Source organism: Strix aluco, chromosome 33 (assembly GCF_031877795.1).
Source record: "Strix aluco isolate bStrAlu1 chromosome 33, bStrAlu1.hap1, whole genome shotgun sequence".
Classification (NCBI taxonomy): Eukaryota; Metazoa; Chordata; class Aves; order Strigiformes; family Strigidae; genus Strix; species Strix aluco.
Genome location: NC_133963.1, coordinates 376,928 through 401,068, shown reverse-complemented (window position 1 = coordinate 401,068; position 24,141 = coordinate 376,928). Strand labels below are relative to the sequence as shown.

General features: G+C 46.7%; 1 protein-coding gene across 3 annotated transcripts in view; it reads left to right on the top strand.

Annotated features, from left to right (window-relative positions):
• Window positions 1-23,540, top strand: part of LOC141917003 (uncharacterized) — a 45,095-nt gene extending 21,555 nt beyond the window's left edge. Inside the window, exons 2-7 of one of the 3 annotated variants that reach the window (XM_074810010.1) lie at window positions 11,798-11,967; window positions 19,499-19,543; window positions 20,448-20,692; window positions 20,792-20,903; window positions 22,020-22,121; window positions 23,416-23,540. In XM_074810010.1, the coding sequence (XP_074666111.1) occupies window positions 19,509-19,543; window positions 20,448-20,692; window positions 20,792-20,903; window positions 22,020-22,121; window positions 23,416-23,494 (573 nt within the window). In that variant the 5' untranslated portion in view covers window positions 11,798-11,967; window positions 19,499-19,508 and the 3' untranslated portion in view covers window positions 23,495-23,540. Of the gene's footprint in view, window positions 1-11,797; window positions 11,968-18,049; window positions 18,175-19,498; window positions 19,544-19,691; window positions 19,820-20,447; window positions 20,693-20,791; window positions 20,904-22,019; window positions 22,122-23,415 lie in introns of those variants that run through there. The other 2 variants (XM_074810011.1, XM_074810008.1) reach the window with 2 other exon arrangements.
• The last annotated feature ends 601 nt before the right edge of the window (window positions 23,541-24,141 follow it).

The window sequence follows — 24,141 nt, the reverse complement described above, 5'->3', positions numbered from 1 at the left end:
AGTCTGCAGCTGATATAGTTAGTTCCATTCCTAGTGACTTCTTTTCCAGATATCTTTTTGGTTTCTGCTTAATTAGATACTTTTGGTGATGAGAATGTTTTTTAGGACAGTAAATAGGTACACGTGTATAAAAATAGGCCCTGTTCAAACTCTTGCCTACCAAGCTAAATGGTAGCATTTAAAAGTCTATCAACAAACTCAGTGAGGAAAGAAGCATTCATAGTGATGAGGTGGGATTAGCTTGGTTAAAGCGTGTGCTGAAGAAATGATTCTTTCCATTGCCTGGATGATAACAGGCATTAATGCTGCAGGCCACTTGAGAAGTGAGGCTGAAATGTTGAGCTAGACTCGGTTGTTTGCTGTCAGACTATTAAGTTAATTCCTGGAGGAGGCTTAAGTTGTTTACTGGTCGATATGCTCAGTATTCATCATCCATTTGTTACTGTCAAAGAGGATGATTTGAGCATTTTTGGAAGACAAAGCGGGAAGGGATTATAAACAGTTAGGAGGACAGATTTAGAATTTCAGATGATGAATTGGAAAAATGGTCTGAAATTTACTAAAGACAACTGTAAAGTATTATACTTAGGAGAAGTCAAATGCATAAATATAAATGGGCTAGTCAGCATGCTGGCCAGGAAGGACCCAGGAATCGCAGGGGATGGCAAACTAAATTTGTCAGGGGTGGTGTGCATGGTGCTGAGATTTCATTGTATAGGTGATGAAACATGTCAGATAAATAGCAGAGGAGGTAGTTACTCTTCTGTGCTTAGCACTGTGCTTTTAGCCTCTGTTTTAGACTCCTTATTAAAGAAGGCTGTGGTAGATAAAGCGGGCAGGGTCTCAATGGCACCAACAAGGCTAGGATGCGAGGTTTGAAAAACTCCAGCCTTTTGGGAAAATCTTAAGCCTTAAAGAGTTAAAACTTAAAGAGTTTCTTTAGCCTGGAAAACAGAAAGATTGGGGAATGCCCAAATCTTCAACGAAATGAAAAGATGGTGTAAGGAAGATAGAGAACAACAATTCTTCATTTTTGCTGAGGCTAAAAGAAATTATTTTAATTTGCAGTGGTGGAGCTTTAGATTACACAGGATGGAAATTTTCCAGTACTGAACATGTTTTTAAGGGAGAGAGATGAAACATTGACACGGTTGCAAAGATGCACAGGTAAAAGCTGGCCTAGGTGGGTAGCCCCCTCAGTCGCCTAGCTGTGGTGTACAGCATAGGAAAGGAGATCGTAGCTGGACTCTGAAAGCAACAGAGCATTGAGTTAACCCCGTTGAGAGCCCCTCAGCTCGGCCTCAGAGCTGCACTAACGTAGCCAGGGATATCTGGTTCTGTTCATGCAGCTGCCTGGGATGCTTCTGCAGAGAAATTCTGCTGCGTGTGGTAGAGACGGCCTAAAGATGCCGGAGTCTGTCCTGGAGGCAGGGACTGGTATTAGTCAAGGCTTCTCAGCTTTTCCGGTCCATATCCAATTCTTCCTTTTAAAAATTCTTGTCTCATTACAGTATGTGGTTCTTGGAGTGGGGAAGGGTCTTTATGCCTCACTTGCTTTCTGCAGTGTTTCAGCAGTGAGTTACACCTCGCAAGTGGGGAAGAACAGGCGATTGCCAGGGACTGTGTTCTGAGTTCTGTTTTTCTGTCATTCACTGTTAAAATGATCAGCTCTTTGTGTAATTCAAGACTGCAGTTGATTGAGCCTGAAACCTTACATCTCCCTTGTTCAGTTTCTTTTCTCTGTAAACGAGCTTCTTTCAGGACAGCATCTTTCATCTACTGAGTATTAACACTAGTAATATTACTTTAAAGATGTTGTTAACATTTACTTATACTCTTGTATACAAAGACTATGTTCGCTTTTCTTTCCAGTACCATCTGCACTGAGTTTGATAAGCTAATGTGATGCGTACTTAGCTCTGTACTCATTGAGGTCAATCTTGTGTTGAAGTTACCCAGGAAAAAATATGCTCCTTTATTTCTTTCTACTTATCCAGATGCTTTAGTCTTGGGATTTCAGGTTGTTGGGATTTGTGTTGTCTTTGTACCTTTGGTAAAACTGCATGCAGCTATGCAATGAATTGACGTTCTGTAGCAAGTGGTAGTTTTATTGCTTCCCTTTTTATTTCTGCAAAGTACGGCATGTATTTCTGGATTCCCTCTGTGTGTGTGTGAATACTTTAACTGGATGGTTTTCATGTTCTCTAAATAGTACCAAGTGATTATTTCTCGGATGTTTTTCAGTTTCATCTAAAGGTGCGTTTCAAAGTTGGGAAACGAGTATCTGAGGATTAGCTTGCGACTTTAAAACAAGTCTCGGATTTGTAAGAAGCCTGTGGTTGAGCAGGCTCAGGAGCAGGTCAAATGACAGAGCTGGCTGTAGTGAGCACATCTGAGTCAGTGCAGGGTTCGCTTCTCAGCCGGGTACATTTGCCTACAAGAGACTCTGTGCTACAAGGGCTAAATTGGTTCTTGTACCTGAGTAACGCATTGAGAAGTGGCTTGGGAGCCTCTGCAGCGCTGAGCGACCTGACCCTCGGGCATGTTCATCAGCCCCATAGCTGTGGTACAGGGAAAAGCAGCCTTTCCTCTGCTCTGTATCTGGCAGGACTGACTCTGAGTCAGCCCCACCGGGTGAGCTACTGTGTTTGGACAATTATTAGGTGGTAGCTAAAGTCAAAAGGTTTTTCTTTTCCTGTCCAGATCTATCCAGCTGCACAGAGAACTGGACCCAGGTAAATTGTTTACTGCCTTTTGCTGTGACTTGTAGTAGGAGCTGCTTGCACTGATGAATAGGAGGTGATTTTTTTTTTTTCCTTTCTTTTTTTTTCCCACTCCCCACTGGCCTTAAACAATAGAGCAGTATATTGAAGAACTAGTTATGCTTGAACATCATGGGGGGGGGGGGGGGGGAATCCTGATTACAGATCCTAATGACTTTTTTGCTTTCTAAATACGCTTGCTATTTTTGAAATTCATGTCTTAACTCTTGCATACAAAAGGGGGGATGAGGCAATTTCAGGGAAACTTACAGGTTTTATAGAAGTTATAGAGCTCTAGTTCAGGGGTTTTACTGCAGACTGGCTTTTGAGCTCAGTGAAGTCACTTTTAACTTAGGTGCTACTGCAAAGAGAATGCTTCTTTTGGTAAGTTAAGGGGGGAAGATTAATCTGAGCCTTCTGTGAAATGATTTTATTCTTGAGAGTGGAGGAAAGTGCACAGAAGTGAAATCAATGTATTTATACTCACAACAAATTGGCTTTTTAACTACGTAATTTGCAGAGGCTAAAATTTCGAAACTTCACCATTCATGTAAGTTCATCACTTTCTAAGGGCCTGATTTTCAAAGTGCTACAAACATGAAAATTGTGCCTTTTGGTATTATTTGGTAAGTGAAAACCAAAACATTGGCATTCAGCACTGAGGCTGTTGACCATTTATATCCGTCTCAGGGAAGTCGAGTTAAAATGTCACCTACAGAAGGAACACATGTTCCAGATGATTTACAGGAGGTGACTGTTATAATTTAGCACAGCGTAATTTCCAGGCTGCTGCTGTTAATTCCTCACTCAGGTGCTTCTTGAGGAGAAGGGAGCATTTCATTTGGAAAACCTTGTTCTTTGGGCAACTGCACTGGTGGTATTCAGACTTTGTGTCTTCTGGCATGCAATGAAGACTAGTGTTAATCCCTACGTTTTCTCTTTATTGGGGTCTCTGTATCTCAGCTGTAGATAGGATACAACGCTTGATGCAGTTGCCTCCTCAGCTGATTGAGGGTTTATGCTGGAAGTCCCTCTTATTGCTCAAAGTAGAACTAATAGTCTAAAGATTTTCACAGGCAGTCCTAGGTCAGTTTTGTGGCAGTCATTGAGATGCAGATTCAATGATCAAGTGACGGTCGTCTTGTAATGAGCTCTTTCAGTGCCCTGTGGGGAGCCAGGCTGGTTTCACTTGGACTCCTTCATTTGGCATTGCTTTAGCCTAGTCCGTTTTAATTTCATTTCCTTCCCTGACAGGATACCTACAAAAGTTTCTCATGCAGTTTTTTCCAAGGGAAAATAGCTTTGTTAATTGGCTAACATCACTGTTAGGGTTCCCTTTGCTTCTGGTCAGTTCTCTTTTCTTCACTGTGTGAAAGCATTAGCTTTGCTGCTTGCCATAGTGTAGTAACGTTTTTTCAGAAACTCAAATATTTAGACAGCTGTTTCCTTTATTCAGTACAGCACTAAAGAGGTTATTTTTACTACCCTGACACTGTGCTCATTAATTCACTGGGCTTGTTGCTTTGCCTTCTCTCTGCTAAGACAATTGGTTTATGAGAGTCTGTTCTCTTATTTCTCCGCGGCACTTTCTGCTCTCGCTGTATGAGGCACAGCAGGTGTTTTATCAAGGGGTTTGGCATGTGTCATATTGAATGGTATCTGGGATGGCGCTCGACTTCCCTGAAAACCTGCAGGAATTTTCAGTGGGGTAAATTCAGGCTTCATAAATATTTTATACATGTCCAACATAGGCTTGTTGCACTAAAATGAGACTGGTGTTCTCTTGCCAGCCCAGGCAGTGCTCGGCATCGGTTTCCACACACCAGCACTTCTGCAAAATCCCCCCCAAAAAGCTCTGAATGCTTTCCACATTAGTTGAAAGGCATTTATTATTTATCATCTGATAGGATTTTATGTACCAGCCACACCTGCTACTTTTGCAGGATGTAAATATGCTACTTAAATACACCACGTGCTTTAATATACAGATTTAAACTTAATACTTACTCGAGGCACACCTCGTGTTTTCAGCTGGCACATCTTTGCGTATCCTGGCATCACAGAAATCTGAGGCACCTCCTGGTAGAGGTTTGCTGAACTTCTTTGTGGGTGGTATTTACTGTCAGTCCCGCTTTGAACATCACGTACTTAAGGACAATTTGTAGTCAGCAGAGTGGTTGCACAGGAGGGCTTTTAAACCTGTAGTTCTACGTAGGCTAAATAACTCTGCAGCATGTGTCCTAGACTTTCTGCATTACTAAAACTTCTCATATTTTGCAAGAAATTTCCCGATGTTTACAATTGTATGGAACTTTCAAAATACTTCTTATGGCACACAGAGCTAGCGTTTGAAATATATGCAGTGCTGGGAAAAGTCATGTCCCAGTTCTGCAGCGGGTCTGAGAGTGGCAGGGGCTGTGCCCAGAGCTTGCAGCACCGGGCGCTCATCGCTCCTCCTCTCTGCGGGGGTGCCCCCTGCCCGAATCGGACCGAATCCAGAGCCTGCGGTGCTCCCGCGGGTCCTCTCGGGGAGGAGGAGCACACCTACAGCCTCCGAGTGGGCTCTCGGGGCGAATGCCGGCTGCCCCATCCTAAAGACGTCGGCCTGGCAGGGAGGACTATGCGGGATTTGGGTTGGGGCTCTGCAGAGCGAAGCACGTCTGGATGCCCCCCGCGTCCCCGGGAGGTGCCGGTTGGTCCCAAACCAGGCAGGTCGGGGGCGTAAGGGGCGACGGGAAAAACGCAGGGCCGAAGTAAGGGTGCTTCGTCTTTTGTTTCATCCCCAGTGGATTTGTTTGACGGAGCGCTTGCTCTGTGTGGCCGCAGCACAGCAAACACGCTCCGTTCTTCAGTTTGAAATGCAAATTTTTATGTGTTTCCTTTATGGTCTCTTTTTTTAAAAATTTAATTCCCTTCTTGTAAAGCTAGCATATGCTCAATAGTTTGCATTCCTCTACAATTTGTGACTGTTTAATTCATTTTATGTTTTAAATAATTCCCATCTGGGGGTTTTTGTTGTTTCGAGGAAACGCCGAGGAAATGGAATTATATGTGGCTCTGTACTGTTGCTGGGCCCTGGCTGTGGGAGAGGGAGGTTTCGTTCTCAGTCATGTACTGCATATGTTTGGCAGAAGCGGTTAAAATTGCACCAGCTTAAACTCCTTCATTCTTACAAGTCAACACTGGAAAAAAATGAGTCTGGAAAGTTTGGCCTTGTGAATTTGCTAGAAGGTATTTCCTGGAAGGATAGATCAGTAAGCAAAGCTGTGATCGTTCTGCTTACTGAGGAGCCTTCCTGCCGGGGTGTAACTCTTGGATGCTGATCCCAGATACACGACCTGCTTTTCTCTCTTGTCCTCATGTGTTTCATAGCACCATTTCTCTTAGTTTAGGTAGGTTGCTTTGCTGTAATTCAAATGTGCAGGCTACAGTAATGTGCAGCAAATAATGGAAAGGTTTATTCTCTCAATTTCTTGCCTTTAAATTTCAGCTGTCTAAGCTCTGCCATTTGACTTCAGGTTGGATTTGAGCAGGTGCCAGGAGCTACAGGTGACTGAGAAATCGACTGAGTTCTGAGAAGATCAAGGTTTCCGGAGAACTTGTCGTGTGCTGTTTCTCAAGGATATTAGAAGTTCTTGAAAAATCCTGCTCCTGAATTTTGCAGAAATCCGCCTGTTTCTCAGTAATCTGTAGCTCCTGGCAACTGCAAAAACTCACATGGCAGAGAGAAGGGGTTATTTGATGTCCAACTCTCCACCCCTGTTAATGTCTGCAGTGGTTTTGCACCCATACTGAGGTGAAAGTACACATTCTAACCTTTTTCTTACCCCCTCCTATTACACCTGTAGCAAAGTACAGATTTTTTTTTTTATTGCTTGGAAAAAAGTCAAGTTTTGTGAATGGTTCCAGCAGTTTCTAACATCTTGACTTTATTACTCGTCTCTAAATATAGGCTGATTCTAAATATACAGATTTTATGCTCATGTAGCTGCTTGACTTCAATGGAGTCACTTGTGATTTATGCTGCCGTGCGACCAGCAGCAGGTTTATGTCTGCTAACAGTTGTTACCTGTTCCTCTGGCTCTTGTATCTCATTCCTGTCAGAGGCTCTGGGCAGGAGATCCTGACTTGTTAAAACTTCTCTCACTCTGCCCTCACACGCTCACTGCTGTATTCGCTGTAAGAATAGGTAATAGCTGACACTGATTCTATAAATGTTTTCTCTTTGTTGTGCTTCTGTGTGAGTTATACATTGATTTTCTGATTGACAGCGCAGAGGGTGCTGGGAGCTTTAGTTTTAGTGACTCTACCCCTGATCAAGCGGTCTTTTTCCTTGCTTCTTTCTAGGGTTTTTTGCTGATCCAGCCCCTTTTTTGGGAGCGTACAACTCCATTAGCTGCCTCCTGGCAGACTTCTCCTGCGGAGAGCTGAGTCTGACCCATCCCTTACTCTTACTCCAGATACAGGAGGAAAGCTCATTGACTGACTAGAGGACAAAAGGTCACATCATCATGTCCAGGCTTTTCCTTTCTCCTTTTGGACCTAAAATCTAAACCTAAAAATCCACCCTAAAATCGAATCCGTGTTTAATTGCAGGGCTAGAGTGTCACCGATACCAAATACGACGACTCCCTGTGAGCATCCCCCAGTAACGTCCTCCTCGCTCAGCCGGGCCGCGTGGACCCGATCTTGCAGATGTCTCTTTCCGAGAGTGATGCTGATTTGTCTACTGATAAAGAAGAGTAAATGCGTTTGCATGACCCTGTGGCGGGGTTGGCAGGCAGCCAAGCATCTGCTGTAAAACTGGAAAGAAGTGCCTTTTTTGTGCTTTTTCATTTTCCTGGCTGAGGTTTCCTGTTCCGACTAACACTCGAGTCGAGTAAGTACCAGTGAGAGATACAAATTTAATCTCTGGAAAGCTGGGGCGAGAGAGAGGGAGTACCCCAGGACATGCTTTACCAGCGGGCTCCGAGCTGCTGCTCTGCCAGGGCTTTGCCACCACCCTGCCTCCGCTGCTGCCGGAGCCTTGCAGGGAAGCGGCAGATGACCGGAGCGGTCAGCTCACCGCCACGTGAGGAGAGGAACTGTACGCTCATCTCACCTCCGAATTGATAATGCAGTGGCAAAGATGCCTCCTTCGTTATCAAGGTTGTTTAATTTACTGGTGTCTAATCTCAGGGCTGTGGAGCAGCCAGTGAGACCGGCGAGCAGCAGCCACTGTGCTCCCTGACGGGAGAGGGTACCTGGTACACTCCTCAGCATGGAAGAACAGCCTCTTGCCAAAAATTGGATTTTGGTGGGCTTGGCTGCAAGGTGCTTTTTAAAGACCAAAAGATGAACGCATTCACTTCTTACAGATGCTGGATTACAGGAAGGACATTCATTTTGGCCTCCTCACGAAGAATTTTGCAGTTGATTGGACTGGCAGATGGGGCATCCTTTCCCTTGTGAAATAGGTAGCAGCAGTGGGAAATGTGCCTGGTATTTGTTTTCAGTTTCTAATTGATGCTTAAGTTATGCCTCTGAACCCTGCAAAAAGGATGCTTTGGTTTTACAGTGAACCCTCAGGTAGGAGCTGAAGAATCTTTTGTGTTATAAGGAAAGTAATTTTTTCACTTGATTGGTCCTACGAAGGTCTGTGTGTCTGTAGCAGCCTTAAAGGTGCAAGCAAAAATCGGAGCAATATTAAAGGTAAAAACTGTAACCAGGAATTTCTTGGAGAGGAGCACAAGTACATGGAAGACTGGGCATGCTGTGTCAGGGAAACAGAGTCGGGGAATGTTCTTGATGAAATATTTTTCAGTCTGGAGGTTCTACATTTGTCAGAATGGAAGGAGAAGGGAAGAAAGGAAGAGGAAAGGGAGGGGCAGACCTTTTTGAAACCACTTGCAGGCAGTTGAGCATCAGAACACCAACAGACCTTGAGATAGGTTCATTTCTGCTCAGAAACAATTCTGGTGTAGAAACTTTATATTCGTGAAAATAAGGAATAACAACAAAATAGAATGATTTTATGGATCTGATTCGAAGCTTTTAAAGATTCTATTTTAAAAAGCTGGACGTGGTTTTTTGCATGCTATTTCAGATAGAATTCAGATTTCATTCTGTTTCAGAAAAAAGTTTGAGTTTTGCGTTAAATCTCATATCCGGTAACAAATACGGACAGAAGCACTTCCCTGCATTAAAAAAAAAAAAAAAAATTCTGCAAAAGTTCCAAGAAATGTGTGGCAGAACTTCTGCTCTTTTTGGTTTTCTGTCTTGTCACAGTTGTAAAATAATGAGACAAAGGTGCTTGTGTTCCTTTTTTTTTAATAAAAACCTCTAATTATTTAGGGTAGGCAAAAAATTGTAATTTAGTGAAATGAGTACCCATAGCTAGACATTGACATTCTAAATAAAATTTAACCTGATTTTCTAACCTGATGTGTGTGCTCACTAAACATATTAAAGTCAGGAGCAAACAGTTTTAGGGGTTTTTTAAATTATTATTATTTGGATTATGAGTCTTTTTAGATACTTATTTCTTAAACTCTTCATTCTATAGGTAAGATGACAACAATGATGCAGTAGAGTTGGATTTGGGTTTCTGTTTCCTTTGCTTTTGTAAGGGAGAATTCAGGTCAAACTCAGTCAAGGGATAACCCGTCTGTTGAGGCTGAGGTAGGGCTCTTTTGTTGGCCTCTGTAATTTGAATTTCCCTTATACATTTCTTAGTGGATTGTGCTTAACCACTGTGCTGTTCTATGTTTTTAGGAAAAATTATTTGCAGTTTGTAGTGTTGACATTCTTCTGTTCTCTGGATGCATACCAAATTTCGCAGTCCAGAGGTGGAAATGCTGTGCTGTGATATGCTATTCGATGGTTATGGTTCTGATCTGGGAGAGATGTGTGTCCCTGTTCCTCCCAGCAGATGGAGGAATCAAGCCTCAGTGCTCAGGCTTGAAAACAAATCCCCAAGCTATTGGAAAAGAAGATGATTTTATTTTCTAGTGTTCTTATCAAAAGTTTTGTTTCTCATTTGTTTTGCTTTTATTAAAAGCACATGAAACAAAGGAACAGTGGCTGCTTTTTTCATTTCAGTAATTAGATTTTAGAAAGAGTGTCCAATAGCAGTTGGGCTTTTTTCTTCTGTTTTTGTGCTGAGAGCCAGCTGCTTCTGTAGGCCTAAGATTTCAATCTCTGCCTAGGTAGTGCAAATGTAAGCCAGCATTTATTTTTAATTGAAACAGAGGATGTGGTGCTGTGGTGGTGCAATTCTTACCGCCTGCCCCCCCCCCCCCCCCCCCCCTTTGTTGGGCTGCTTGGTGCTAGGTGCGATTCCACCCACATCCCCCGAGCTATATACCAGTCTGTGGAGATAAGGACTGACAATGTTAACGAGCCTGGCTCCTGCCCCTCCCGATTGCTCGGAAATGGTTAAAATGGCCCATCAACTCCTCAGGGCCTGGCACACCTGTGCCTGGGATGGGGTCAAATGGGAACAATAACAGAGTCACACATTCATCAAATTCTTGTGTAACTGCTGGAAGGCACCAGAAGGTATTTGACAAAAGTCAATTATCTTGGACCCTATAAATGGCGACCACCAGGGAGACCCTTTGAGCTCTCCTGGATCGCAGTGGGCCTGTGACCAGCATCTCCCCTGAGCTGGGACGCCTCTCAGGTACCAAACCCTTAAGGTGTCGTCTGCTCCAGACGGAAGGCCGGGGCGAAGTCCCCCGCTCGAGTCTCAATGATCGCCCGTTGAGGAATGCCAAGGCATTGGGAGGATTTGCTCTAAACTCGAGAGGGAAATTTTCTTTGAGCTCGCTTCTCTTTACTCTGTGTGTGTGTGTGTGGGTGGGTACGTACCCTTGTTTCTGTGTGTGTGTGTGCGTTCTGTGTTCATTCCACTGAGTCCAAACACCTTTGTTTCTGTATGTTTGTCCGTTTTGTTATGTGCATGCATGTGTATATAAAGGTACCGTTAAGTAAGTTAGTGTGAATCTTGTCATTTTAGAATCTGAATAAGTTGCTTTTCTTTCTTTTAGTGTTTCTGAATTATTTTATAATAATAAATTGCTGTTAGTTATTAATAAACCTAGATTTGTTACTAAATATTACTGTGTCAATACTTTCATTCGCGACAGTTGCATTAAGTTTTGGAGACACCAAAGCTCTGAGAGTGTTTGGATTACAGGTCTCCCAGCTCCCTTTCCCTTTGGTCAGTGGTGTGGCAGGCAAATATTGCTCGTCTTCCTTGCCACCCCAGTGCAGAAGGGGCTGGTGGGGTTTCTTCTGCCAAAGCAGCCTCTGCTGCACAGATGGAATATATGGTATTGCCAGCACCCAAAACAGCCCTGGCAGCCCTTGAGAACCCTAAAATTGTGAATCCTTGAAAGTATGCCTGTTAACACTGTTTGCCAGTTTCCTAAGGGAAAAAAGTATTTGGATGCCGTTAGGAACATGGCAAGACTGTGTCCGTTATTAGACCCTAATGTTATTAGCCAAGCGCAAAGAGCAGGTAGTGTTTGTTTATTCCAGCAGCCTGTAAGGTTGGGCCATTGATTACAGAATAGGAGACAACTTTAGAAAAAGGGAAAAAAATGAAGCTGTGTTGTTATCAGTGTAGCTTAGCTCACACCAGGATTTTCTGGCACTGTACTGTGTGGATTTGAGCGTGTGTTCTCTGACCAGGCTCAGCACTTCTCAGGAGCCTTCCTGAGCTGCTCGGAGAGAGCCTGGCTGTGGAGAGGTGCCCTGTCCTCCTGGGCTGCCGTCCCTACCAGCAGCGTGGGCATGGTGATTCAGTGTTTCAGAATGCTTTGGAGGTTAGTGCTGTGTGAAAAGCTTTGCACAAGTATTCCAGACAAATAGCAAATACTTAACCCTTGTAAATTTAGCATTCAGAACGGTTCAAAACCTTCCCTGTTTTGGATAAGGAAGTGCTGCTATAAAGGTTAAAACAATTGTGTTTTGTCATCCAATAAAGTACTGCTCTCTCACCCATAACCTTTCAAAACTCTTGTTTTACCTGCTCTCTTTTATTTCCAAAGGTTTGCCTGGAGGCCTTCCAAATGGAAAGCTTGCCAAGCGTCTCTCCTCCTTGACCAGGAGGACCCCCGCTATGAGAAGCACGTAGATCTGTGTGGAGGTGGCATACAAACCCGGGAGGTCTGCTGCGTCCAAATCACCGTGGAGCCTGGGATGCACCGACTGCAGGAAGGTACGTGCCAAGGGTCGTTCTGAAATGTCTGGCCCAAGTAGATCTGAGTAAGAGAAATGGGGAGAAGAAAAAACGTAAAGAACATGCAATCATTCGTAGGCTTCGGCTAGGTGATGCCCTCGTTGTATCCATGCTTACAAGGGAGGTGTTACTCGGCATCGGAGGGAGCAGGAGGGCGTGGTCCTCAGGGTCCTCAGCCAGGAGCCACAGCCTTCTGGGGTGGATGGCTGCCAGTGCTGTAGGTTACTTGTGTGGGTGGGTTTCAAAGGATGAAGGAGCTAAATTTTGCTTGGAGTTGAGTTTCCTTGCTCTCTCATGTATCAGGTCGCCCAGCCCTTTAGTAGCTGAATACATTTATCTGTGGTTTTAGTCCTGGTTTAGTCCTGAACAAAGATGTCCCGCTCCATTCCGGGTATGGCTTTAGCCTCTGCTTCAGCGTGATACGCAATCTTTCTTGTGATTTGAAGGGGAAAGCAAAAATAATGTTGTCACAACTTCTGAGCAGACAGACAGTTTTTGGACTCTGGAAGTGAGTTTATTTCTTTTAGAAGAATAATGAGTGGATACAGATGCATGATGAATAATTCATCTTATGCTGTTTTATTTACTCTATGTGGTGCTCTTGCAGAACATGTTTTTGAGCAGAGATGTAAGATAATAAGAATGCAATGCCGTATCTCTAGATTTATTTACTTACAAAGGCAAAGCAAACATTTTCTGGACACCCAGTATGTCCTAGCATCCCACACAGACTCTGAGATGACAGAAAACCAGACCCATTTTAATCTCTACTCAGTCCACGCATAGTTGCTGCTTCACCTCTCCCATACATCTGGTGCTGCCTTGCTCTCCCAGCACAAACCCTGCTCTGTTGTTCTGCACAAGTGTGTGATGCCCATGACTTTCAAAGTAAGAAAAGGGCTGTTGATGGGAGGTCTGTGTTATTTCTTAACTGTCTTCATCCTTCTGACCTCTTCTGTGGTCCATGCAGCCACTGTACGGCAAGTTGGTGAGCAGCAAGCTTTAAGTGACTTCATTCACACTTCTTTATTCTTTTTCGGTATTGTGAATTACTCAAGAAGATTAGAGGAGTGCATCTGAAACCCTTACACCAACAGAATTCGTTACAGAATTGGTGCTGTATATCCAGTGTGTGATCACATGCAGGTTGTTCCCTTGTTCAAAGTTGAGTTCGAAGTTCAACTTAAAAATTCCAAGACCTCCCCTCAACAAAAAGCAAACACTGGCATACCTCCTCCCAGGGCCGCCTTCCGTACCAGCAGCGTGGGCATGTGAGAGCTTCTTACATGTGTCAGATCATTTTGGAGACGATCCTTTCAGTTAAAAGGCTCAACTATAGCCACCTGCCTCATCCTCTTAACATAAGGAAATGCATTCGCCTTTCATTCTGAACGCATTGATACAGTTGAGAAAGGAAACCAGGGATAGTTCCTGCGCGGTGCCCAGCCTGATTTAATGATGCACTGCTCCTGGACGGTCTTGCTCCTTTTTCCCGCTGAGACGTGTTTCCGCTCATCTCCTCGTGGCGGATGTGGTGGCTGTGTGACCGTGAGGCACGTAGCACAGATGCACCCAGCTGTTAGAAAATTTACTTTTTTTTTGGTGAGTTACTTTTTTGTCCAGAGCAGAAAGGTGGTGTGGCTCAGCCTGGGGCCACACAATTACCGTATCTTGTTGGGGAGAGTGTGTCTGGAGATGGAGGAGAAGAGCAGCTCTACCCCGCTGGCAGCAGCCTGCAGTTACGCAGCCACAGGGGACGGGGAGCTGCACAGCAGGAGTGGCACGCAGGGCAGCTTTTCCTCCGCCTCTTCTTGCTCCAGGACTGTGCAAGTGTAAAAGAGGCATGAGTAGGCTTCCTTTGGTTTAGTGGGGTTTTTTTGTACGTGGTTTATTCCCCTTCATTACATGAGAGAGTAAGAGGGCGCTCGTGGGAGACGTCAGCCTGTCAGCCCTGCACAGCCTCTGAATCAACAGCCAGGCTTTGATGAGAAACAGGCCTTGGGAGAAAGATCAGAAACTGCTGAGTTGTGCCAAGGTGGCAGGGAAAAACCACGGACAGCTGCAACACTGAGCTGTGGGAAAGCGCTGAACTGTGAGAAGTTACCGCCGCGTGAACGAGAAGGTGATTGGTCTGCACAGCGCATGTTAGAGCGGTCTGATGCTGATAGGAGAAAAGCTGCCTAATTGCTGATTTGCTAATTATGAAGTAAGAGCTTTGGTGAGAGCATAAGTATGTACTATTGGAAAAATAAACGGCTTTGCTGGATATAACTCTCACAGAGTTGTGCAGGTGCAATATCCTCCCGCAACAGGCGCTCTGCCGCGTGAGTGAGCGAGGCTTTGTGCCGCTGTTACCTGCTGAGTGATCCCTCCGCTTTATACCACAGGCAGCATAAGGTACATTGTGAAACAGTTCCTGGGGCTTTACAGTGTCGATCCAAGCGTGTAACATAGCAAAAAAGCATTAATCACGTAAGTATCCTGCTATGTCACAGTTATTAGATTGACTCCCGAGAGGAAGATCTAACCTGATAGCTTAATATGTGGAAAGTTTGTTTAAAACCAGGCTTATGTAGTCTCTCCCGTCCTTCAGACCCTCCTTCCTCTCCCTGCGGGCTGGGATGCAGCCACAGCAGCGCAAATACACGTCTGGTTTGCAGCCCCAGGCTGGCAAGTGTCTCACACGTCTCGGCTTTATCTGTACTAGATTGTCCTAAATGCATCTGTGACGTACAAGACTGTGTCGGAATTCCATGGAGAAGCATGGTTTTACATTTGTCTTTGTGTTGCTGGGTGTCACAGTTAATTTGACTTGGAGGCTCTGAACGAGTAGGTACAAGTTAATTAGATTCACTTTCTGCTGGGCCGTTGCATGTAACTCTCCCTCAAAAAGCATCTGTTCGAGCAGAAAGGTGGAAACCGCCACCTGGACGTCTTGTTCGCCGTAAGGTTGATGAAGTTCTCTCTTTAGCCTTTTGTAGTAGCAGCAGTGGAGGGATTTTCAGGGAAGGAAACGGCTGCTCAGTCTTTGCATCCTGCAAAAGCTTTTGCAGACAGCAAGGATGATTGCTGGGCAGAGATGTGCTCTGCGGCCAGAGTGTCAGCATAGGTTGAATCCATGAGGAGAGGTGTTATAGGTATTGTCTCGCTCAGATTTGGGGTTAGCAATATTCATTTTAAAGAAGACCCCAAAGCAGATTTTTAAAGGCTTCATTTTGTTTGGTATTTCAGTAAAGATCAGGCAAGACTTTAAATCTCCTTTGCAGCGGCACAACCCCGGAAAGGAATTTGGGTTTTTGTACTGGTATCTGAATGTAAAATTTTGATGACTCTTTAAATTGTGAGATCAATTACCCTGCATGCTGTGTTCTTAGATAAACTCTTCTTGTGGATTTGTCGTAAATTTGAAGCAGAAGGTGGAAAAGGCAGTGTGTATTTATGCCCTGCTCAGCCTCTTCTCACAGTACTTAAGGTCCAGGCTTCTGCAGTCACTTCTTTGAACCCAAATTGTGTGAGAGAATTTATGGTGTGTGGGTGAGTGGAGTCAGAAGTGGGGGTTTGTGGATGGCTGTGTTGGAAATGAGAAGTAGGAATTCTGCTGGGGTGTCTGAAGAGCTGTTGGGAGGCCTGTGCTGAGAGGGGTCTGGATGGCAGGACTGCTGCATCTGATCTGCCTCCACAAGGAGCTGAGGCTTCACTCACCTGCAGGGGTTTGTCTCCGCAACAAGCGTCTCCAGTGTGCGTGTGAGAGAGAACGTGGGGGGTTCTTGTGTCGGTGATACTGGAGGCAGAGAGAGAGGAGTACAACCTGGATAGCATTATAGAAATGATTTCTTCGGAGCTCTACATCTCTAAGCAGGTTTTGTTCATGTCAGAAAATAAATAAAAGCAGAGCCTTGCCCCTCTGGCCCAGAGAAGCTGCTCCTCCCTTACGAGGTGACCAAAAGGGAGGGTGGAACTTCCTTGGTAACTTGTGGAAATTACCTGCAGCTTCCTTACTAGATATAATTTACCTTGGGGAGATAATTTGGGAATTGCTGTGGTTCACTCAGGTCAGTACGTTTTCCATGACATACTTCTGAAGATTGAGAAGGTCTGATTAACAAAACATTCAGTATCTATTGCGCCGGCCGGTGCAAAGAGAAGAGCGTGAGAGCTGGGTGCCCGCGGAGAGGAGCGACCCGGCCCATGGGGTGCCCTCGTAGCTCCGGATAGTCGTAGCTCGGGGTCTACAAAATCAGGCTGCTTTTCCTCCCTTTGCTCGTTACTAGATGGACTTTTTTTTTTTTTTTCGGCTGCACGTATGCAAAATGTCTGTTGGTAGAAAACGGGATTTGGCAAAGTCATAAGTGGGGTCAAACCATTTGATTTGGCTTCATTCTTGAATTCAGCATCTGGCTGCACCAGCGGGCACACATGAATCTGAGCAGGCGCATCTGAATTTGTCTGGCAGGTGTAGGTGACTGTTCATGCTGTCCTGCGTATGTGTCCTGCATCTGCACGGGACAGTCATTCAAAATTGGTACCTAATGGGTGAATTTGTAAAAATAATCCTCAGTTATAAAAACAGGGAGAAGAGACTTTAGCTTTGGAAGGATTAATTTTAAATTAATTGAATTTTCTGCCGTGAATTGTCTTCAAAGCAAAATAAACTAAAATGGAAAAAGCTACCACCCTTCTGGAGTAAGCTTACCCATTCCTGAGAAATGTTCTACATAATTATAGGAGTATAATGATATCTGTTATTTCCTGGAGTAAACAAGTTCTCAGTATGATTTTAAAAAAAAAATCAAAAAGGGAGAGTGAACATTTATATCACTACAGTCTAGTAATGAATAATAGCCGGGGTATTCCTTTGCTCTGTTGTTAAGGGAGTTAAATCAGAGGTTCAGTGTTCATTAAAGCAGTTTCCTAGTTGCTTGTTGGACCCTCTGCTTCTCTGGAATGTTTTAATTTCTAAGAGGGTCACTCCATGTGGAAACAATCAGCTTAATTGCAGGTGGACCTGAGAATGGCAGCCTGTTTCAGGATTGTTGTGTACAAACAGTCCACAGGAAATAAATATCATAGAAATTTAGACTGAAAACGTGCATTGTTTTCCATTCTGATTAAACTGTGTGACATCTGAGTTTTTTGGTGATATTTTTCCTCTTCTCTGTTAGATCCTGCCTCACATCTTCTCAGTAGCGTAAATATTTCTGTGGCATCACTCCGGGACAATTTCGTTGTGTATTTCTTTCTATTTCAGAAAAGTCGACACAGAAATATTGAATATATTTGATTGAATAGTGCAATAAAACCACACGCAGCTCTGTAAATATGCAGCTGTATGTATACACTCAGCTTAATGTATGCAACACTGAAAAAACTGGATACTGTTGCTGTGTTACTAATGAGCCCAAGAACTCTGGGGGTAGCAGAACAAATACTCTCTATTCAAAGATTCCTTACTGCTGTTTTACTTCCAAGGCAACAGCTCATCCTGCGAAGATCACCTATCCAGAGCTACCAGCTGGGGATTCTTGCGTTTTGAATATAATTGATATTATTATCTGTTATTCCAGGAAATGACAGTTCTTAGACTGAAGGATTAATTTTCCACCATGAGCATCCTCTGGTGAACTGAGTCATTGGGCTCATTCTTTAACACAAACAGAACGTTTTGTGTGAGACGTGACGTAAGTCTCCGCTCACCTCGCTGAGCACGTCAGGAACGTCGAACGGAGCGACCTGTGCCTTTGGAAACGGCCGCCTGTCCCCTCCGCAGCTCGGAGAGGCCCAGCCGCGGTGACCCCACTGCGGTGTGCTCAGGGGCTCCGGACACAACCGCTCGCACTGCAGCGAGTCTTGGCCTCAGCCTGTTCTCGGACCTCAAACCCGTTGAGAATCTGGACCCTTGAGCGCAGCTGCAGGGGGACCCGCAGGTCCCCGCAGTCCTCGGCACTGACGCTCCCAGCTCCCGGGACCTGGCCTGCTAAGAGGGACTCTCTTGGCTACAGGGTGTTTTCACGCTGTCGTCAGTGGTGGCCGTGGGTCCATCTCGGTGTGGGAAGGCAAGTCTGGACACACGCTGGTGTCAGAGGAGCAGCTCTCTGGGCTCCCTGCTAAATGTCGCCACCTTTGCACTGTCACTCTCACTTCTGTCAAGTGAACGTGATCCCAGAGGTGTGTTTTTCTTGGCTTCAGGTACTCGGTAGCTTTGTCCTTCATTGCATTAACTAATTCTGTAGCTTCAGGCGTTTTTCCAGCAAACGTCTTTGCTCAGACGACGCACACATACCTTCCCTTGGATTATTTAAGAAGCAACTGCTGGTGTGTACGTAACCCATCAAATGGCATTTCTTGGCACCATCATCCCAGTAGCTTCAGATTCCATTTACTGAAACCTCTGCCCCCGTGGTTCCCCAAACCAGTACAGGTAGCTGGATAGTTTTGAATTTTTCCCTGCATGGCTCAGTAGGCTGAGCTCCTGCAGAGCATCATGGGAGCTGGCAGAGTTTCTCATTTGCTTCTTTTCTTATGTGTGGTCTTGGTGCCATACACATACGGGGAAATCGGGGCATATCTGGAGAAAAACCTGTCATCTGGGGCCATGGTTTTTTTGGAAATAACAAATGTTACTGCCTGGCAAATATCCAGTGGCTCGCACGCATCTTCATAACAGCAAAAAGCTCAGTGTTTGTCTCCTGTAGAGGAGGATGATCTTTAAGTCTTCAGCACAAGACCCACATAGATAAATAGTTGTCTATTCTTTGAGAAATCTTTTGAAAATTATACTGGGTAGTAATTTTGAATGAAATCTCCTGGCTGCAGTAAGGAATTGTTTATAGAAGAACTGGTGCAAGCAGTCGTTGAAGTGCTCAGGCTTGGACAACAGGCCCAAGCCAGAGCTGACCTGTAGATGAATCCTGTACATTTTATAACTGATAACCATTGTGCTAACTGGTATTACACTAAGTTATAACAAACCACCTATTCTGATGGGAAAGGTGGAAGTGTTGAAGCCTGAGCAACAGGCCCTGAGCCGAAACTGCTAACTCGGTGTGTAACCCCTAATGAAACCTGCATGGGGGATGGAGCTGTCTGGGATGTATCTTCCCCTGCCTTTGTGTGTGGATAAAATAACAGGGTCACGGAGACAGCTGTCTGTCGCTGCGGCCTGATGTGAGACCTTGGACATAATCCAACTAGACCAGCAGAGAAACTCCCTGAGCTTCTCCCCTGAGCCCTGGCCAGGCTCTGGGGGAATCTCATGGCTCGTTGTGCACCGCTGGTTCATTACAGCACAGGATCAGCCTCTGAATCTCTTGGCTAAGGAACTTTTAAAGCCAGTGTTAGACCATATTAGTGCCGTATTGCTTGTAACTTACTAACAATTTTTTTGGTTCAGAAGCAACTCAGTGTTTATACTAAGTAGTTGAGCAGTGTAAATTCTGTATTTATCACAGTTTAGGAAGAACATGAAAGTAGCAAAAAATACTTTCTTACGCCGTTATCTGTTCCTTTACAGGCAGTTGAAGATGCGTACGTACCAGTCAAGTTTGATGGCGTGGAGGTAAGCGGTTTGCTTTTTTTCTTTAAGTGAGAAATACTTTTTTCTTCCTTTGGAATAGGGTAACTTCTCCAGGGAGCTGTGACCATGCTATTTCACAAGGTTATTGGTACCTTATAGTGTATTTAGGAAGCTGTAATTAAACGGCCTGAGCACAGCCTGTCCCAGGAGAAGACGCTGCAGCAAAATGGGAGCTTACAGGAAAATAAGCCCCCAGGCAGCCTGGCAGGCGTGGGGACATCAGGGACACCCCTCTCTAAACCTGTGCTGTGGAGCAGGGTAGCGTGCCCAACTTTTATTTCTGCTTTCCAAATTTTTGCCTGTCTTCTCCAGATTTGTTTCTCCATCAAAATTGGTGTTTCTCCATCAGAATTTTTGATTTTTTTCCCAATTGCTGTTCCCCCTCCCAGTTTTTTTGTTTCTCCCCATTTTAATTTTTTTTATTTTTTCCTCCCAATGTTTTATTTCTCTCTTCTAGTGCTTTATCTTTTCCTTCCAAGTTTTTATTCCTCCCTTCTAAATTTTTATTTCTTCCTTCCAAATGTTTGTTTTCTTTTCTCCAAATTATTGTTTCTTCTTCCTAAACTTCAGGGTTTTTTTCTCCAAATTTTGGTTTTCCTTTCCCAGTTTTTGATTTTTCCCAGTTTTTGATTTTTCCCAGTTTTTGATTTTTCCTTTTGAAATTTTTGTTTCTCCCCTACTTTTGTTTCTGGCCTCCCAATCTGTGCGTATTTCCTCCTCCACCTTTTCCGCCCTTTTACCTCCAAACATTTGCCCTTTTTCCTCCCGAGTATTGCCGTTTTCGTCACAAATGTTGCCCTCTCGCTCCCCATTTTTGGCCTTTTCCTCGCAGGTGTTTTTTTGCCCTTTCGTTTCCCTCCCGCTAACAGCCCCTGTGCCCCTGCAGACGCTGTCCCACGAGCCCAAGGGGCTGCAGGAGGGGCTGCTGCAGCTGGAGGCCGTGCTCTCGGTGCTGGAGCCGCTGCACCGGCCCATCGAGGCGCGGGGGGGTCGGTGCTGCTGCGGGAGCTGGGGGGGGCCGGCAGCGTCCCCGACGCCCCGCTCTCGGCACAGGCCACCCCCCTCCTCCACGCCCTCACCGCCTCGCACGCCTGCATCATGATGTTCGTCCACACGTGTCGCGTGGGGCAGGTAAAAACCCCTTGAAAACGCCCCCAAAAAACCCCAGGGGCGGCGCTTTTTCGGGGGGGGGGGGGAGTTTTGTCAGTTTTTACTGTCGGGCCGTTTCAGTGAACCAGTGGGGGTCCCAGTTGGGGCTGAGCGTGTTGGGGAGGCTCAGTCAGCTCTACTGCTCCTTGGTGTGGGAGAGCACCGTGCTGCTCTCGCTCTGCACCCCAAACAGGTACCGGGGTTTGGGGGGGTTGAGGAGGAGTTTGGGAGGTTTAGAGGAGGATTTGAGGGCGTTGAAGAGGATTTTGATGGGGCTGAGGGGGGCTTGAGAAGGAGTTTGGGGGGACTGAGGATTTTTGGGGGCTTAGAGGAGGATTTTGGGGGGATTCACAGGAGGATTTGAGGGCACTGAGGAGGTTTGTGGGGGGCTGGAGAGGAGTTTGGGGGGTTTGAGAAGGATTTTACGGGGTTTACAGGAGGATTTGAGGGCATTGAGGATTTGGGGGGACTGAGGATTTTGGGGGCTTGGAGGATTTGAGGGCATTGAAGAGGATTTTCAGGGGGCTGAGGAGGATTTGGGGAGGGGTTTGGGGGGCTTGGAGGATTTTCAGGGGTTTAAAGGAGGATTTGAGGGCGTTGAGAATTTCGAGGGGGCTGAGCAGGATTTGGGGAGGGGTTTGGGGGCTTTGAGAAGGAGTTTGAGGGGACAGGATTTTGGGGGGCTTAGAGGAGGATTTGGGGGGTTTAGAGGAGGATTTGAGGGCATTGAAGAGGATTTTGGGGGGGTTGAGGGGGATTTGGGGAGGGGTGTGGGGGGTTTGAGAAGGAGTTTGGGGGGACTGAGGATTTTGGGGGGCTTAGAGGAGGATTTGGGGCTTGGAGGATTTTGGGGGGTTTAGAGGAGGATTTGAGAGCATTGAAGATTTTCAGGGGGCTGGGGTGGATTTGGGGGGCTGGAGAGAGGTTTGAGGGGGTTGAGAAGAAGTTTGGGTGGTTTAGAGGAGGATTTTGAGGTGGCTGAGGAGGATTTTGAGGTGGCTGAGGAGGATTTTGGGGGGGTTGAAGTGGATTTTGGAGGTTTAGAGGAGGATTTTGAGGGGGCTGGGGAGGATTCTGGGGGGGGCTGAAGAGGATTTTGGGGGGGTCAAGGAGAACTTTGGGGGGTGATGAAGATTTTGGAGGGGGGTGTTGAAGAGCATCTTGGGTAGTGGGGGGAGGATTCACAAGAATCTCCAGGTGCTGGCGAGTTCCTGGGGGGGATGAGGAGGATGTTGGGGTGCTGAGGAGGCCCCTCCAAAGCACGGGGTACCCCAGTGACCCCCCTTCTTTTTTGTGGGGGCCCCCCCAGTCTCCCCCCGGTGTGTGAGTTCGGGCAGGCCGACATGCAGAAGGTGGTGCCCAAGGAGGAGAAGGCAGCACCCAGCCCCCCCCCAGGGCGGGAAGAGGGCAGGTAGGTTTTTGGGGTGCAGGGGGGGGGTTAGGGGTGTGGGGAGGTCTATGGGGGGGTTTGTGGGGAGGGTTTAATGGGAAAGAGAAGAGTTTTAATGGAAGGGGGGTGTTGGAGTGGGTTTGGGGGTTGAGGGGAAATGGGGGGGTCAAGGGGATGTTGGGGTGTCTTGGGGAAAGGGGGGGGGTCTCTAGGGGAAAGGGGGTCTTTGGGGGGTCTTTAAGGGGAAGGAGGGGTCTGGTGGGGAAGATGTTTGGGGAGGCTTGAGGGGAAAGGGGGGGGCTTTGGGGAAGGGGAGAGTTTTTGGGGAGGCTTTGGGGGAAGGGGGGAGCTTGGGGGGGTCTTTAGGGGAAGGGGGGTCTTTATGAGGGGGTTTGGGGGAAAGGGGGGTGATTAGAAAGAATGGGGGGTTTGGGGGGGTCTCTAGGGAAAGGGGGGTCTTTGGGGGGGCTTTAGGGGAAAGGGGGGGGCTTAGAGGAAGGGGGAGGTTTTGGGGAGTGTCTTTGGAGGGGAGGGGGGTTTGGGGGGGATCTTTAGGGAAAGGGGGGTCTTTGGAAAGAATGAGGGGGTTTGGAGGGGGTCTAGGGAATGGGGGGGCTCTTTAGAAAAAATGGGGGGTTAGAGGAGACCTTTAGGGAAAGGGGGGGCTCTTTATAAAAAACGGGGGGGGGGGTTGGGGGGCCTTTTTGTGGGCTTTAGAAAGAATGGGGGGTCTTTAGGTAAAGGAGGTCTCTTCAGAAAAAATGGGGAGGTTTCGGGGTGTCTTTAGGGAAAGGTGGATTGTCATGGGGGGGTCTTTAGAAAGAATGGGGAGTTTGGGGGGGTCTTTAGGGAAAGAGGGGCTCTTTACAAAAAAATGGGGGGCTCTTTAAGAAAAAGGAGATTTAGGGGTGTCTTTAGGGGAAGGAGGATCTCTAGAAAAAAGCAGGGGGGTTTAGGGGGCTCCTCTAGGGAAACGGGTGTCTTTATAAAAAATGGGGGGGGTTGGGGGGTCTTTAGGGAAAGGGGGGCTCTTCAGAAAAAATGGGGGAGCTCTTTAAAAAAAAAAAGGGAGATTTAGGGGTGTCTTTGGTGGAAGGGGGATTCTTTATTGGGGGGGTGTCTTTGAGGGGAGGTCTTTAGAGGAAGAGGGTGGGGGGAGACGTTGAGGGAGTTCTTTGGGGGTTCGAGCAGCACTTTGGGGGTGCTGAGGTGTGTGTGTCCCCTTTTTTTTCAGAGGGCAAAGGGGAGGGAGCGGGGAGCAGCGACACACCCCCACACACCCCTCCCCCCCCCCCCCCCCCCCCCCCCCCCCCAGTGCAGGGGCTGCCGGAGAGGATGGGGCTGGAGGGGGAGGCGCTGGCCCCCATGGACATGGACGAGCCCAGCACCGCTGACCCCAAAGCCAAGATCACCCCCGCCATGGCCACCCGCATCAAGCAGATCAGGCCCCTGCTCTCTGGTTGGGGGGGGGGGTGGGGGTGGGCGAACCCCAAAATTATGGGGGGGGGGCCTAAAATCCCCCTCAAAAAACACCCCAGGGGGTGTAAAACCCAGCCAAGGTGGAGGGGAAAATGCAGCGAGAGGAGGGGGGGGAAGCAGAGGAGGGGCTGTGGGGATTGGGGGGCCCCCCCGAAAAAGGATGGGAGTGTGGGGGTCCCTAAGGAAAGGGGGTGCACAGGTGGTCCCCAAAAAGATGGGGAGCATAAGTGGGGGAGTCGCTGAAAGGGAGGATGGAGGGGGGGTCCCCAAAAGGGGGGAGTGTGGGTGTGGGGTGTCCCCAAAAATGAGTGTGGATCCCTAAAAAGGGGGGAGAACTTGGATAGGGGGTCCCCAAAAAGGGGGGAGTGTGGATATAGGGTGTCTTAACACTTTTGAGGGGTTCCCGATCCATTTTTGGGGGTGCCTGATGCTTTTGAGGGGGGTTCCCCTTCCGTTTTTTAGGGGTGTCTCACTCTTGGGGGCTTTCCCCCATTCCCCATCGATTTCTGGGGGTGTCCTCCTTGTGGGCGTGGCCACGCCCCTGGGCAGAGCCTGACCTTCA